At 41.9% G+C, this 16,052-nt stretch overlaps 1 protein-coding gene across 1 annotated transcript; it reads left to right on the plus strand.

Moving 5' to 3' along the window:
* Positions 1–217: 217 nt before the first annotated feature.
* Positions 218–12,768, plus strand: LOC143815026 (uncharacterized). Its single transcript, XM_077293819.1, has 3 exons — positions 218–331; positions 8,707–9,375; positions 11,698–12,768. The coding sequence occupies exons 1-3, from the start codon at positions 250–252 to the stop codon at positions 12,675–12,677; spliced, it is 1,731 nt and encodes a 576-aa protein (XP_077149934.1). The 5' UTR covers positions 218–249; the 3' UTR covers positions 12,678–12,768.
* The last annotated feature ends 3,284 nt before the right edge of the window (positions 12,769–16,052 follow it).

The following is a 16,052-nucleotide window of genomic DNA, read 5'->3' on the forward strand; positions in this document are numbered from 1 at the left end:
TCACTTCACTTTTTTTTACTCTGGGAAGAAACTGGTGAATGATGTAAAAACAATGAAATATAAAGTGGATTCTTAGGAATTACAATGACCCAGAAAGTACACAGGAGACAAAGAGGAGGGTTGCAAAGAAAAATAGCAGCTCCCTAGGCAAACACTTCTCTTCAAAAATACAAATATCTCCAAAGTATATAAATGTCGGTCGCTCCGGATAGTAAGTGTCTATTATAAACTCCCTGTAAAGTGACTACAATGTCACTGTATGTGATCTCAGCTTTCACCCTCGTCATCCTCCCCGCGCAGATTCTGCACGCTGAAGCTGGTCCTGTCGTTAGTAAGTATGATGTGATTTAGAACAATTTCTAATTACTCTTCCTTACTCGTCTTCAGAGGAATGTGGGCAGTTAATGTCCTACACTGAGTACTTCCTAGGAACGCTCTAAATAGGCTGCCAATCAACCAGCGAACCATGTGGTAGATCGGCCCACTCGGCTGCTTAACCCCTTCATGACCCCAGGTTTTTTCAGTTTTGCTTTTTCGTTTTTCGCTCCCCTCCTTCCCAGAGCCATAACTTTTTTATTTTTCCGTCAATATGGCCATGTGAGGGCTTATTTTTTGCGGGACGAGTTGTACTTTTGAACGACATAATTGGTTTTAGCATGTCATGTACTAGAAAACGGGAAAAAAATTCCAATTGCGGTGAAATTGCGAAAAAAGTGCAATCCCATACTTGTTTTTTGTTTGGCTTTTTTGTTAGGTTAACTTAATGCTAAAACTGATCTACCATTATGATTCTCCAGGTCATTACGAGTTCATAGACACTAAACATGTCTAGGTTATTTTTTATCTAAGTGGTAAAAAAAATTCCAAACTTTGCAAGAATAAAAAAATTGTGCAATTTTCTGATACTCGTAGCGTCTCCATTTTTCATGATCTGGGGTCGGGTAAGGGCTTATTGTTTGTGTGCCGAGCTGGCGTTTTTAATTATTTCATTTTGGTGCAGATACGTTCTTTTGATCGCCCGTAATTGCACTTTAATGTAATGTCGCGGCGACCAAAAAAACGTAATTCTGGCGTTTTGAATTTTTTTTCTCACTATGCCGTTTCGCAATCAGATTGATCCTTTTTTTTTATTGATAGATCAGGCAATTCTGAATGCGGCAATAACAAATATGTGTAGGTTTGATTTTTCTTATTGTTTTATTTTGAATGGGGCGAAAGGGGTGGGGGTGATTTAAACTCATATTTTTTTTTTTTTCATATTTTTTAAAACTTTTTTTTTTTACTTTTGCCATGCTTCAATAGCCTCCATGGGAGGCTAGAATCTGGCATAGTCTGATCAACTCTGCTACATAGGAGCGATGCTCAGATCTCTCCTATGTTGTAGATTTACTGCATTGCCATGAGCGCCGATCACAGGGTGGCGCTCACGGCAATCCAGCATCAACAACCATAGAGGTCTTCAATAGACCTGTGGTTGTCATGCTGACGCATCGCTGATCCCCGAACACGTGATGGAAGTCGGCGATGCGCGCATTTCCTGCCTGACGGCCAAAAGTGCTAGTTAAATGCCGCTGTCAGCGTTTGACAGCGGCATTTAACTAGTTAATAGCGGCGGGTGAATCGCGCTTCCACCCGCCGCTATTGCGGGCACATGTCAGCTGTTCAAAACAGCTGACATGTCCAGTCTTTGATGGGGGCTTACCGCTGGAGCCCGCATCAAAGCGGGGGTTCTGACCTTGGACGTACTATCCCATCCGAGGTCAGAAAGGGGTTAATGAGCAATGCTTCTCGTTTACATTTTCAACTAGTTTATTAAAAACAGGCTTCATAGACCAGCCCAAACAAAAGAAATATACATATTCAGTCTGCTTGAAATAAACAAAACACCACTCACTAAAGACCTTATAACTGCGGGGATCGCCTGCAAAGGAAACAGGATTCAGCTCAGTTTACCAAATGCCCAGTGTCACGATATGGTATGAAATATCATAAGTTAGTTTTCCTGCTAGCATGCGGGGGCTAAACCCCCCTTCTCTCTGGTTCTCTTTCTTTCCCTGTGTTTCTAGCTGTCTGTGTAGAAGAGCTTGCCTTGTGGGGGAGTTTTATTGACGAAAGGTATTTACGACGGGCATAGCTGCAAGAGAAATTTGTGTTAGCAGGAACTGTTAGAGAAACTTCTAGAATGCATGGGATTTCTTTGTTCTGTTTTTGGAAGATATTATGCAAACCGTTTAAGTTACGAACACCAAAATATATCGTCATAATCACACTCGGAGGATCTACGCATCACTCTAAATACGGGCGTCTAACTCCATCTGGTGAAGAAGTAGGGATTTCTCTGTAAATATGTATCCCAGACAGGGCATATTTGATCTCATCGGAATGCCCACGATACTATGAGATGAACGATGGGTATGGTGCGATTATTTTATGTTCTGTAGCGAAGATACGGGCATCAGATATATTTAATGCCCAGTTAGTGAAACCGAAGAGGTAGGAGGAGTTGGAAAACCAAGCCCTTTCTGTGAGGTCACAGACTGTAGGTTTTAAGTGCTGGCAGGCATCCAAGAGAGCAGAGTTGTGAGTTTTTACCTGAAGCGACCAGACTGCGAGTGCCCAATGCACTGGGATAGATGGAAAGCTCCTAGCCTGTTGCCTGCAATGCAATGATCTAAGAACATGTGAGTTATCTTTTCTTCCTTTAATCCTTTTATTTTTATAATTACCTTGTACATATTTGCAATTGTCTCATTTGTAACATCTTTGTAAAATATTTTATAAACACTGCCTAAAATCATTTATGGGGTATCCTATTTAATACTAGTTCGTTCTTCCTGCCCTAAACCGTACCCTGTCTCTGAAGGGAATTACGCTACTGTTTTTTGGGGTTTGCTCCAGACCCGTTCAATTGGAGCTGGTGGCAGCGACCGTGTGCCGGCTTTTGGGGGGTCACTGTAGCGACTGCGGCTTGATAATTATTGTTCCTGCCTGAGTGGGAGTAGTTATCGCATCGCTGCAGTGTTCCCAATAGCCAGTACATAGCAGGCAGCGTTTCTGGCGACTAATTACCCCAGGTGCAGTACCTAATCTGACCTGAGAGTAAGGGGGGCGCCAGAGAGCTGCAAGTGTTAAGTGGAACTGTAAGCGGGATAGACACAAATCCCTGCAGTTCATGGTATATTGAAGAGCAGTGGGATACCTAGAATAAGCCCCTGCTGTAAACTAAGAGGTCAATAGCCTCGTGTGTGTTTTTTTCATCACATTGTGGCAGTGGAGGGATAACTAGGATAAGCCCCTGCACATGTGATAGCCGTCTGTTGGTTTAAAGTCACCCCAATCCGTGACTTATTGTGGGCAGCGGCTAAGGGATCTTGACAGTCACGGTGTGAATCGTGACACCCAGCCCTGGAGGTCAGCTCCTTCCAGAGTACACAGTTCAACCATTAAGTCCAAAGACCTTACTTTTACCTCCTAAACTTCTCCATAGGGTGGAGATATGGTGAACAGCTGTCCCGCGCCCAACTCTTCAGCTGTTCATAATAGACCTAGCCCAGTAATAGCTTATTAACCCCTTCCAGGTTTATGTCACTGAAGCTAATAACCTCAGTGAAACATGTCTCCACTCCAGCACGTTGCCAGTGACCCTCTTACATATCCCCCTTTTTGCCCAAAACCGGGGGGGGGGGGGGGGGGTTGACACCTTCAGTCACTAGACAGGGAAGCCTTGACAGGGCATCTGTGTTAGTGTGTAGTTTTCCTGGCCTTTGCTCATCATGGAAGCTGTAGTCCTCAAGTGCCAGAAAACAACTAGTCACCCAGAGATTCTTACAATTTTTTCCCCTCATTCATCACAGGGGCACATGGTTTTACACTAACCTAAACTTTCGGCCCAACAGGTAGTACTTCAAAGTGTCAAACGCCCATTTGGTGGCCACGCATTCTTTTTCAACAATGGCACATTTTTTCTCACAGAAGGAAAGTTTCCTCCCTTCTTCTGAATCGTCCGTATGTACCACAAATTCGGGATAAACTTCCGATAGTATCCCACAATTCCTAGAAACGCCCTAACCTGTTTCTTGGAGACTGATTGAGGCCAATTTTGGGTTGCCTCCACCTTGTTCACCTATGGCTTAATTTCACCCCTACCCATGATATAGCCTAGGTATTTGGCGTCTTCCTTCACCATTTTACAACTCTTTGGTTTTATGGTAAGCTCAGCCTTCTTCAGTGTTTTCAGTATCACCTGGACCTTCTGCAGATGACTTTTCCAATACGGACTGAAGATTACAATAGAATCATAGAATGTTAGAGTTGGAAGGGTCCTCAAGGGTCATCGCGCCCAACGTGTCCAACCCCCTGCTCAATGCAGGATTACTAAACCATCTCAGACAGATGTCTGTCCAGCCTCTGTTTGAAGATTTCCATTGGACAACTCAGCACTTCTCGTGGTAGCCTGTTCCACTCATTGATCACCCTAATAGTAAAAAAGTTTTTTTTCTAATGTCTAATCTGTATCTTCTCCATTTCAGTTTCATTCCATTGCTTCTCATATTTCCATGTGCAAATGAGAATAAGGATGATTCCTCTATACTGTGACATCCATTCAGATATTTGTAGACAGCTATTAAGTCTTCTCTTAGTCTTCTTTTTTGAAGGCTAAACTGGAACACAGAACTGGACACAGTATTCCAGATGAGGCCTGACCAAGGAGGAGTAGAGGGGGATAATTACTTCATGTGATCTAGACTCTATGCTTCTCTTGATACATCCTAGAACTGTGTTTGCCTTTTTTGCTTCTGCATCACACTGTTGACTCATGTGCAGTCTGTGATCTATTAGTATGCTCAAGTCTTTTTCACACATGCTATTGCTATTGGGAGTTCTATTCCTCCCATTTTATAGATGTAATATTTGTTTTTCTTGCCCAGATGTAGAATCTTGCATTTCTCCCTGTTAGATACCATTATGTTAGTCGCTCCCCATTGTTCAAGCTTATCTAGATCCTTCTGAATCCTTTCTCTGTCTTGTCTAATGTTAGCTATCTCTACTAGCTTTGCTTCGTCTGTAAATTTGATTAGTTTACCTTCAGTTCCCTTATCTAGATCATTTATAAAAATGTTGAACTACACTATGGCCAGAACAGAGCCTTGTGGTACCCCAGTTGAAACACTCTTCCAATTGGATGTGCAACCATTTATTTCCACTCTCTGAGTATGATCACTGAGCCAGTTATGAATCCACCTTACTGAAGCCTTTTCAATCTCATACTTGATAATTTTTTCAATAAGGATAGTATGTGATACTTTATCAAATGCTCTGCTGAAGTCGAGATATACTATATCTACAGCATATCCCTGATCCAACCAGTCAGTGATTCCATCATAGAGGGAAATTAGATTAGTCTGGCATGAATTGTTTGCTACATTACTGTATTCTTATCCCAGTACTTAAACACATGCTGTTTAATAATTTGTTCAAATATATTTTCTGGGATAGAAGTAAGGCTCACTGGCCTGTAATTTCCTGGCTACATCTTCTTTCCTTTTTTGAAGATAGGGACAACATTTGCTCTTCTCCAATCTTCTGGGACTTCTCCTGTTTTCCAGGATTTTTCAAAGATTCTGGCTAGTGGTTCTGCAATTTCATCTGCTAAATCTTTCAGTATCCTAGGATGTAATTCATCAGGACCAGGAGATTTAAATTAATTTAAATTAGCTAAATGTTCTATTACCATCTCTCTGTTTATGGATAAAGTGGATTCTTTTATTCCTTTGATGGCACCATGAAGATCAGTTGATCTTGCATTTGCTTTCTTAGAGAATATAGATGCAAAATAGGAATTTAAAAGTTTTTGACCACTTCACCCTTTTCATCCTGTAAAAATCCTATAGCATTTTTGACTTTTCTTTTGCTTTTGACATACCCTCAAAATCCTTTTTTGCTGCTTTTGGTCTCCCTTGCAAGTTTTACTTCATTACTGGCTTTAGCGCTTCTAACTCTTGCCCTGCATTCCCTGCAAACAGCATTATATTCTTCTTTAGATTTGCCCCCTCTATCCATTTGATATAGTTGTTTTTTTCTTTTTTAACAAGTGATTAAGTTTTGTGTTCATTCACCCTGGTCTCTTAAAATGATTCCAATTCTTCCTTCTTTTAGGAATTTGTTACAGATTGTGCGGTGAGAATTTCATTTAGCAAAACCTCACATCCTTCTTGGACATTTGTGTCCTTGAGAACTTCCAGCCATTGGACCTTTACTACTCTCTTTCTGAGTCCATTTACATCTGCCTTTCTGAAGTCCAACCTTAATATTTGAGTTCTTGCTGGTCTTCCTCCTCTTGTAATCCAAAATTTGAGGATAGCATGATCGCTGCCTCCTAAATTCCCAACCACCTTAACTTACTCAATCATTTCCTCCCTGTTGGTAAGAATTAGGTCCAAGATTGCAGACCCTCTTGTTCTATCTACTACCTTTTGAAAGAGAAAGTTGTTAGCAAGAGTAGATAAGAATTTATCCCAGAGAGATTCCCAGCAAATATCTGAATAGTTAAAATCTCCCATGATCACTTTGTCATACTTTTTTTGAGAACACAAACATTTGATGTAAATTAGTTCATCCATAACATCAGTCTGTCCAGGTGGCCTATAATAAACACCTACAATAGTGTCCTTTCTGTTCTTCTCTCCTTGAATTCTTACCCAAACAGTTTCTACAGAGCTACCAGTCTCTGAAGCTCGGATCTCCGTGGAGATATATGTTTTCCTAACATACAATGCAACTCATACTCCCTTCTTGTTAATCTTGCTTCTAATAAATAAGTTGTAGCCTTTAAGGTTTATATTCCAAGCATGCATATCATCCCACCCAGTTTCAGTGATGCCTATGACATCATATCTCTCTTCCTGTGTTAGCAGCTCCAATATTCCTTGTTTGTTTCCCATGCTCTGTGCATTTGTATAGACACATTTTAGTTTGTAGTCGGCTTCTTTTACTCCTCTATTTTCATTCAGAGTTTGTTGTTTATGTTCTTCCTTCTCACTTCTAATAGTAGGGTTCTCAAAAGAATTCATTAGCTGCATATTTCTTCCTTGCCATATATTTCCCATCCTATATTGCTTTAATTTAAAGCTCTCCTGATGATTGTAGCAAGGCATTTACCAAATATGTGTTTTCCTGTTTTCATAAGATGCAACCCATCTCTAGCAAGGAGTCCATCATACAGGTAATTCACTCCATGGTCAAGAAACCCAAAACGATGCTCATGGCACCATCGACGTAGCCAATTGTTCACCTGTAGAATCCTGTTCAATCTCCTTGGTCCATTTCCATCCACTGAGAGGATGGATGAGAAGATGACCTGTGCTTCCAGTTGCTTCACTTTCCGGCCTAGGTCTCCAAAGTTCCTGCCTATAGTTTCCAGGTTCTTTTTTGTTGTGTCAATATTGTTTAGGTAAGCAGAAACATATTTCTTGTGAGGAGTTAGGACTCAATCCATGCCCCTCTGGAAGGTGGATGGGGCTCCTTGCAGACCAAAAGGCATCCTGGTGTATTGGAAACACCCATCAGGTGTAGAGAAGGCTGTCTTATCTTTGGCCATTTGGGACATGGGGATTTGCCAGTACCCTTTCGTTTGATACAGGGTGGTGATGTATCTTGCTGACCTAAACCTCTCAATGAGCTCATCGACCCGGGGCATCGGATAGGCATCAAAATTGGACACCTAGTTCAGCTTACAATAATCATTTTAAAACCACCATTCTCCATTTGGCTTTGTGACAAGGACAATGGGACTGGACTTGCTGCTCTTCCATGATACCCACTCTCATCATTCTTCTCATCTCCTTGGAAATCACTTTGTGGCTGGCTTCAGAGGTTTGATATGGCTTAAGGTTTACCTGCACATGCGGTTTCATCAGAACTTCATGCTCCACGGTCTAAATACATCCCGGCAACTCTGAAAGCAGGTCTCCGTTTTGCTGTAGCAGTTCTCACCACTGTTGTCTCTGGGTCTGTAATAGCATCTCTGCTACGTCAACATCCTCGACATTGGCTCCATCATCTCTCTATCATACCATGGCTTGAGCAGGTTTACATGGTACAGCTGATAGGGTTTTTTCCTCTCTGGCTGGTGGACCTTATAGTTAATTTTTCGACCGCTTCGACCAATTCAGTTTTTGATCACTTCATATGGCCATTGCCACTGAGCCAGAAATTTACTTTCCACCATGGGAAACTCAATCTCCAGGGCTAAACTGTGTAAACTTTGATGACTGATTGTAGACCATTGTCTGAACCTCTTGTGCAAGGTGGAGGTTCTGTCTCACAATCGGCATTACCTCTGCATCCAGGTCTCATGCTCGATGGTGCTTTGGTGGGGTGTAACTTCAGGTTCCCAGGTGTCCTTTGAAACATCCAGGATAGTCCAAGGGTGCCGGACACACAACACCTAAAATGGAGAGAACCCCATAGAGGCCTGTGGAACTTCCCTGATGGAAAACAGCAGATATGGGAGTAGGCAGTCAAAGTTTGCTGATGATGATGACTGTGCAGCGCTGTGGAGTTAATGGTACTAATAAAGTCAGAATAAATAACTAAATCTTCATGTTTAAGATCTTTGCTTGCTGTTATATAATGTAACATTATTGTCATTATCAATTGGTAAAATGCTGTGCTGACCTAATCCTGAATATTTCTCATTTTTTATAGCTGGAGACCAGTGCTCTGTGCCGCCAGAAAAGAGGAATGACTGCGGGTTTAGTGGCATCACAGAGCAGGAATGCAACAGGAGAGGATGCTGCTTCAATTCACGGATCCGTGGCGTCCCTTGGTGTTACAAGCCTGTGGTCTTACAAACAGACCCTGAGCCTCAGACCATAGTAACAGTCCCAGAGCCTCATGTCCCAGAAGTATTTCCAGAGCCTCAGGTCCCAGAAGCAGCTCCAGAGCCTCAGGTTCCAGAAGTAATCCCAGACCCTCAGGTCCCAGAAGTAGTCCCAGAGCCTCAGGGCCCAGAAGTAGTCCCAGAGCCTCAGGGCCCAGAAGTAGTCCCAGAGCCTCAGGACCCAGAAGTAGTCACAGATCCTCAGGGCCCAGAAGTAGTCCCAGATCCTGAGGTCCCAGAAGTAGTCACAGATCCTCAGGGCCCAGAAGTAGTCCCAGAGCCTCAACTCCCAGAAGTAGCCCAAGAGACCCAGCTCCCAGAAGTAGTTCCAAACCCTCAGGTCCCAGCAGTAGTCCCTGAGCCTCAGGTCCCAGAAGTAGTAGCAGAGCCTCAGATCCCAGAAGTACCCCCTGAGCCTAAAGCCCCAGAGCTTTCGAGCACACAACAAGAGGATTCAATCATACAAAAGTCTGACCAACAAAAAGATGAGACTGGTAAGCCCTTATATTCTACAGAAATTAATGATAGACATTAGACACGTCACATTGATAAGGGATGAAATAAAATTTCCTCAAGAAAGGGAGTTACAGTGGCATGCAAAAGTTTGGCCACCCTGGAGGACAAAATTAGTGTTATTGTGAACAGTTAAGCAAGTTGAAGATGAAGTGATCTCTAAAATGCCTAAAGTTAAAGATGACACATGTCGTTTGTATTTTATGCAAACAAACTATTATCATTGTTTACATTTTAAAAATTTCAAAAAGAAAAATGGGCTGATGCAAAAGTTTGGGCACCCTTGTAGATTTGTGAGATAACATGGCTTGTTCACTATCTTTGTAAGGGAAGGCCAGATGATGCAAATTGCACAGGTTTATAAAATCCCAGCCTCCTCTAACCTCATGACAACAAACATCAGTCATGAGTTCTTTTAAGCAGCTGCCTAGCACTCTAAAAATAAAAATGGTGGAGGCCCACAAAGCAGGAGAAGGCTATAAGAAGAAAGCAAAGCGATTTCAAGTTTCCCTTTCCTCAATTCAAAACGTAATTAAGAAATGGCAAGCAGACAAGAACAAGAATAGTGGAGGTCAAGATAAGGTCTGGAAGACCAAGCAAAATTTCAATAAGAGCTGCTGGTAGGATTGCTAGAGAGGCAAATCAAAACCCCCGCTTGACTGCCAAAGACCTTTAGAAAGATTTAGCAGAACCTGGAGTTGTACATTTTACTACTGTTTAGAGACACCTTCACAAATTTGGCCTTCATGGAAGAGTCATCAGAAGAAAACCACTCCTGCATTTTCACCATAAAATTCAACATCAGAAGTATGCAAAAGAACATCTAAACAAGACTGATGCATTTTGGAAACAAGTCCTGTGGAAAGTGAGGTTAAAATAAAACTTTTTGACCACAATGATAAAAGGTATGTGTAGAAAAAAATGGCACAGTATTTCAGGAAAAGAATATCTAGTCAATCATTAAGCATGGGGGTGGATCAATCATGATGTGGGGTTGTGTTGCAGCCAATAGCACATGGAACAATTCACTGGTAGAGGGGAGAATGGATTCAATAACGTTTCAACAAATTCTTGATGCAAACATAACACCATCTGTAAAAAAGCTGAAGGTGAAAAGAGGAAGAGGAAGAGGATGGCTTCTACAAATGGATAATGATCCTAAACACACATCACAATCCACAATAGTTGACATCAAAAGGCGCAAGCTGAAGGTTTTATAATGGTCCTCACAGTCTCCTGATCTGAACATAATTGAAAATCAAAATAACAGAGGAAGCAAGACGACCCAGGAATCTCACAGAACAGGAGGAATTTTCCAAGGAAGAATGAATGAAAATCCCTCAAACTTTTGCACGGATTCGTTTTCCTTTTTTCAATTTTTAAAACGTATAAATATATACTGCATATATATATACAGTGGGGGAAATAAGTATTTGATCCCTTGCTGATTTTGTAAGTTTGCCCACTGACAAAGACATGAGTAGTCTATAATTTTAAGGGTAGGTTAATTTTAACATTGAGAGATAGAATATCAAAAATAAAATCTAGAAAATCACATTGTATAAATGATATAAAGTTATTTGCATTTTGCAGTGAGAAATGAGTATTTGATCCCCTACCAACCATTAAGAGTTCTGGCTCCTACAGACCAGTTAGATTCTCCTAATCAACTCGTTACCTGCATTAAAGACAGTTGTCTTCATAGTCACCTTTATAAAAGACTCCTGTTCGCAGACTCAATCAGTCAGACTCTAACCTCTACAACATGGGCAAGACCAAAGAGCTTTATAAGGAAGTCAGGGACAAGATCATAGACTTGCACAAAGCTGGAATGGGCTACAAAACCATAAATAAGACGCTGAGTGAGACGGAGACAACTGTTAGTAAAAAAATGGAATAGTTATCTCCTTCACTGTATATATATATATATATATATATATATATATATATATATATATATATATATATATATATATATATATATATATATAGTGCCTAAAATACCATGGAAATGTGTCATTTTTAACTTTAGACCTTATAGAAATCATTTTATCTTCAACTTGCTTAATTGTTCACGATAACAGTCATTTTGATGCCCACACTTTTACATGCCACTGTAGTGAGATAGGATGGAGGTGAGTAGGTGATGCAACTTGGGGCTATGTGAAAAATTATGGGGGCACCATGTTGACTGTAACATCAGGATCTGGAGGGGATAGTTCTTTTTTTTTAAAGAAGTGTTCATTCAAATCATTGTTGTGTTTCTTAAACATTTTTTGTTTACTTCAACTTGTTTCTTGTAGAATTTCTGAAATCGTCCAGTGATGAATGGTCAGAGGAATCTACAATATCAGACAGCCATGAATGGTCAGACAAATCAGCTAAATCGGCCAGTCATGAATGGTCAAAGGAATCACCAAAACTGGACAGTCATGAATGGTCAGAGGAATTGGCTAAATCAGCCAGTCATGAATGGTCAGAGGAATTGGCTAAGTTAGCCAGTCATGAATGGTCAGAGGAATTGGCTAAATCCGCCAGTCATGAACAGTCAGAGGAATTGGCTAAATCAGCCAGTCATGAACCGTCAGAGGAATCAGCTAAATCGGCCAGTCATGAACGGTCAGAGGAATTAGCTAAATCAGCCAGTCATGAATGGTCAGAGGAATTGGCTAAATCAGCCAGTCATGAACGGTCAGAGGAATTGGCTAAATCGGCCAGTCATGATCGGTCAGAGGAATTGGCTAAATCAGCCAGTCATGAATGGTCAGAGGAATTGGCTAAATTAGCCAGTCATGAATGGTCAGAGGAATTGGCTAAATCCGCCAGTCATGAACAGTCAGAGGAATTGGCTAAATCGGCCAGTCATGAACGGTCAGAGGAATTAGCTAAATCAGCCAGTCATGAATGGTCAGAGGAATTGGCTAAATCAGACAGTCATGAACGGTCAGAGGAATTGGCTAAATCAGACAGTCATGAACGGTCAGAGGAATTGGCTAAATCAGACAGTCATGAACGGTCAGAGGAATTGGCTAAATCAGCCAGTCATGAACTGTCAGAGGAATTGGCTAAATCAGCCAGTCATGAACTGTCAGAGGAATTGGCTAAATTAGCCAGTCATGAATGGTCAGAGGAATTGGCTAAATTAGCCAGTCATGAACGGTCAGAGGAATCGGCTAAATCCACCAGTCATGAACGGTCAGAGGAATTGGCTAAATCGGCCAGTCATGAATGGTCAGAGGAATTGGCTAAATCAGCCAGTCATGAATCATCAGAAGAACCATGATGACCAGCCCTTCTAAGATTCATTTTACTTCTTGCCCTTGTCCTATTGATGTTTCTGTTTCTTAGTAATAAAAAAAATCTTCAGCTTCTTGAGCAGTTTGTGCTTAGTTTCATGTTCTGTTGAATATCAATGGTGTGCAAATTGAGGGCGAATCATTTAAAAATGCTCCCTCCTTTGAACTTTGGGACACTTGATACTGCTCACCTCAATGAGTAGCAAAACAGATGTGAGTCTGGGTGGCTCTTATTGGGTCACATACACAAGAGGACTATCTATAAGTTTTCCCCAACAATCACACTTTACAGGCACTCACTCCACAAGACATTCACACCAATGTTCAGGTTCCCTCTGTAAGGGTATGGACATTCTTACTATGTTTTCCAAGTTTTATTGTGTAATATATATAATGTCATGTGAATTGTGTAATGCGTTAAATATGTTAATGAGGTTGGTAATGTGTGTAGTTGACTATAGGGATAGTTAAGTGTTAATATTTGGGACTAGTCCACAGTGGAAGGGACTAGTGTAAGGAAAAGTGACTATTGCTTGCTAGGAAGAAAGATAGGGTCTGGAGAGATTGATGCGAGGACTAAGAAAGTCCAAAGTAAACAGTACCACATTTGAGGGTGACCATAAATTAACGGAGACCAAAAGTAGGGAAAGCAAGATTCTGAGCATAAGTGACAGAGAGACAGAGTAGCTTTAGGAGAGGATGCCTAGTGATGAGACCCTGAGCTTGTAACACTGGAAGGTAACAAGCCCATACAGGATTGAAGGACTGGGACTAGTGAAAAGTCCTGAGCAGGGGTTCCTGGGCACCAGTAGTGAAAGAAATAGAATGAAGAGCCACAAAACACGTAAATGAGACTTGTTAATCAGGACTGTAGCGTTAAAACTGGATTTTGGTGAAGTAGGGAGAAACAGTGGACATAGAGATCCCTGGAGTAACCTACTATGGAAGGATATTGTCACGGATATGTCAGATGCTACAGACTGTCACTCTGCCTCTGGCTGCAGAAAGTCTCTGTGTTTGGCATTGCAGGTGCCTTCTTAATCCTTCTGACTTTTGGACCCAGTGGCAACCTCCCTCTGGCTCTAATTGACACTCCTGGACCTGGGTGTTTATAAACTCTCAGCCTGCTTCAGGGAGTCGCTGGTGATATTCACATTTTCCCTTGTGAAGGCTTGGAGCAATAACAATTGGCTAACTTCCTCTATGGTACTGTTGGAGGAAGTTCAGTGTTACCTCTCTAAGTCTGCTCAAGCTAAGTTTCCTCCCCCTTGTTTGCCTCCCTTCTTCTCTTTAGTGTACAGTGGGGACTGACCAGTGCTCATTACCCCTTTACTAATCAGGGCCTAGGTCTAGGGATATGCAGGGCTTAGGTCCCTGCTAAGCGATTAGTGTGGAACCACTATAGGGATGGTAAAAGAGTCAGGGTGCTGTTAGATCTGCCTAGGGGTCTCCACTCCCCCTTTCCCTAGGATTTGGGCTTCCTTCCCCTCCTCCCCTCGTGTTGCACTTGGTCTTCTCACACTGTGCGTGATTGATACTGCGTGCTCTTTTCTTATTAATCTATTTGTAATCTTGCCTGAAGAAAGAGCCTTTGTGCTCTGAAAGCTTGCAAACATATTATTTTCTGGTTAGCCAATAAAGGTATCACTCCTAGAATACTTTTGTCATCATTTGGCAGAAAAGTATTCACATTGATTTTTCTGGCTAACACGGTACCACAATACTATTTGTTATTGTACATCAAGATACTGTGTGGAAAATGCTTGTAATTGTGAAGAAAATGTCTATTATTATTATTATTTATTGTTATAGCGCCATTTATTCCATGGCGCTTTACATGTGAGGAGGGGTATACATAATAAAACAAGTACAATAATCTTAAACAATACAGGTCACGACTGGTACAGGAGGAGAGAGGACCCTGCCCGTGAAGGCTCACAATCTACAAGGGTTGGGTGAGAATGCAATAGGCAAGGTCAGAGCTGGTCTTGCAGTGGTTTTTTGGATCCGTGGTTACTGCAGGTTGTAGACTTGTCCATATGTGGATGGCTTTATATGCCATGGTTAGGGTTTTTGAACTGGAGTTTAGGTAATGGGAAGCCAGTGCAGGGATTGACAGAGGGGAGAGGCCGGGGAATAGCGGGGGGACAGGTGGATTAGTCGGGCAGCAGAGTTTAGAATAGATTGGACGGGTGCGAGAGTGTTAGAGGGGAGGCCACAGAGCAGGAGGTTACAGTAGTCAAGGTGGGAGATGATAAGGGCAAGGACTAGGGTTTTGCAGATTCTTGGTTGAGGAATATACGGATCCAGGAAATATTTTTGAGTTGAAGTCGGCAGGAAGTGGAAAGGGCTTGGATATGTGGTTTGAAGGGGAGATCAATGTTAAGGATTACCCTGAGTAGAGAGCTTGTGGGACTGGGGAGAGTGAGCAGCCGTTTACTGTAATGGATAGGTTCGTTGGGGGGGTCGCGTGAGATGGGGGAAAGATGATGAATTCTGTTTTGTCCATATTAAGTTTCAGAAATCTAGCGGAGAAGAAGGATGAGATAGTGGACAGACATTGAGGGATTCTGGTTAGTAGGGTGGTGATATCTGGTCCAGAGATGTAGATCTGTGTGTCATCAGCATAGAGGTGATACTGAAAGCCGTGAGATTCTATGAGCTGTTCCAGGCCAAAGGTGGAAATGGGGAAGAGCAGTGGCCCTAGGACTGAACCTTGCGGGACTCCAACAGATAGGGGGCGAGGTGAGGAGGTGGTGTGTGAGTGGGAGACGCTGAATGTCCGGTCTGTTAGGTATGATGAGATCCAGGATAGGGCCAAGTCTGTGATGCCAAGGGATGAGAGGGTCTGTAGTAATAGGGAATGGTCCACTGTGTCTATAAGACTTTGTACCCACTATCCCTTGTATATAACCCTTATCAAGTTACCTTTCAGTAAACAGTTTATTTTTAAATATTTTTAAATGGTGGTCTCCCTCATTGAGTTATGAAACACCAATTGTGGGGCTCCACAAACAAGTTCCTAGTTCTCGCCTACTGCCCACACCACGGAAAACTTGATGTAGTTGGCTAGATAGAATTTTGAAGCTGGAGGAGCAACAAAATACATGAAACATTCGAGTTCCATGGAAAATAGTGACCGTTGCGTGGTCTAAGATGGCACAGAAAAAAAACTGCAAAATAGCCGTGAGTCGTGCTAAATAACAAGGGAACCTACCCATCATGGGTGTAGAAGGAGCAAAACGGCATGAAGCAGTGACCAGCCCTACGAAAAAAGCAATATATAATATTAAACGTGTCAGATGATCCTACCAAAGGTCTGGGAACATAGCATAAGCAGGAATTCTAAAACATAACTTTTA

The sequence above is a fragment of the Ranitomeya variabilis genome, chromosome 3, assembly GCF_051348905.1.
Source record: "Ranitomeya variabilis isolate aRanVar5 chromosome 3, aRanVar5.hap1, whole genome shotgun sequence".
NCBI lineage: Eukaryota > Metazoa > Chordata > Amphibia > Anura > Dendrobatidae > Ranitomeya > Ranitomeya variabilis.

Excerpts from the sequence above, each read along its gene's own strand:
- LOC143815026 (XM_077293819.1), top strand. The coding sequence starts at position 250 with ATGTCACTGTATGTGATCTCAGCTTTCACCCTCGTCATCCTCCCCGCG. Across the intron at positions 332-8,706 it reads TGAAGCTGGTCCTGTCGTTA|CTGGAGACCAGTGCTCTGTG; the intron begins GTAAGTATGATG and ends CATTTTTTATAG. Across the intron at positions 9,376-11,697 it reads CCAACAAAAAGATGAGACTG|AATTTCTGAAATCGTCCAGT; the intron begins GTAAGCCCTTAT and ends TGTTTCTTGTAG.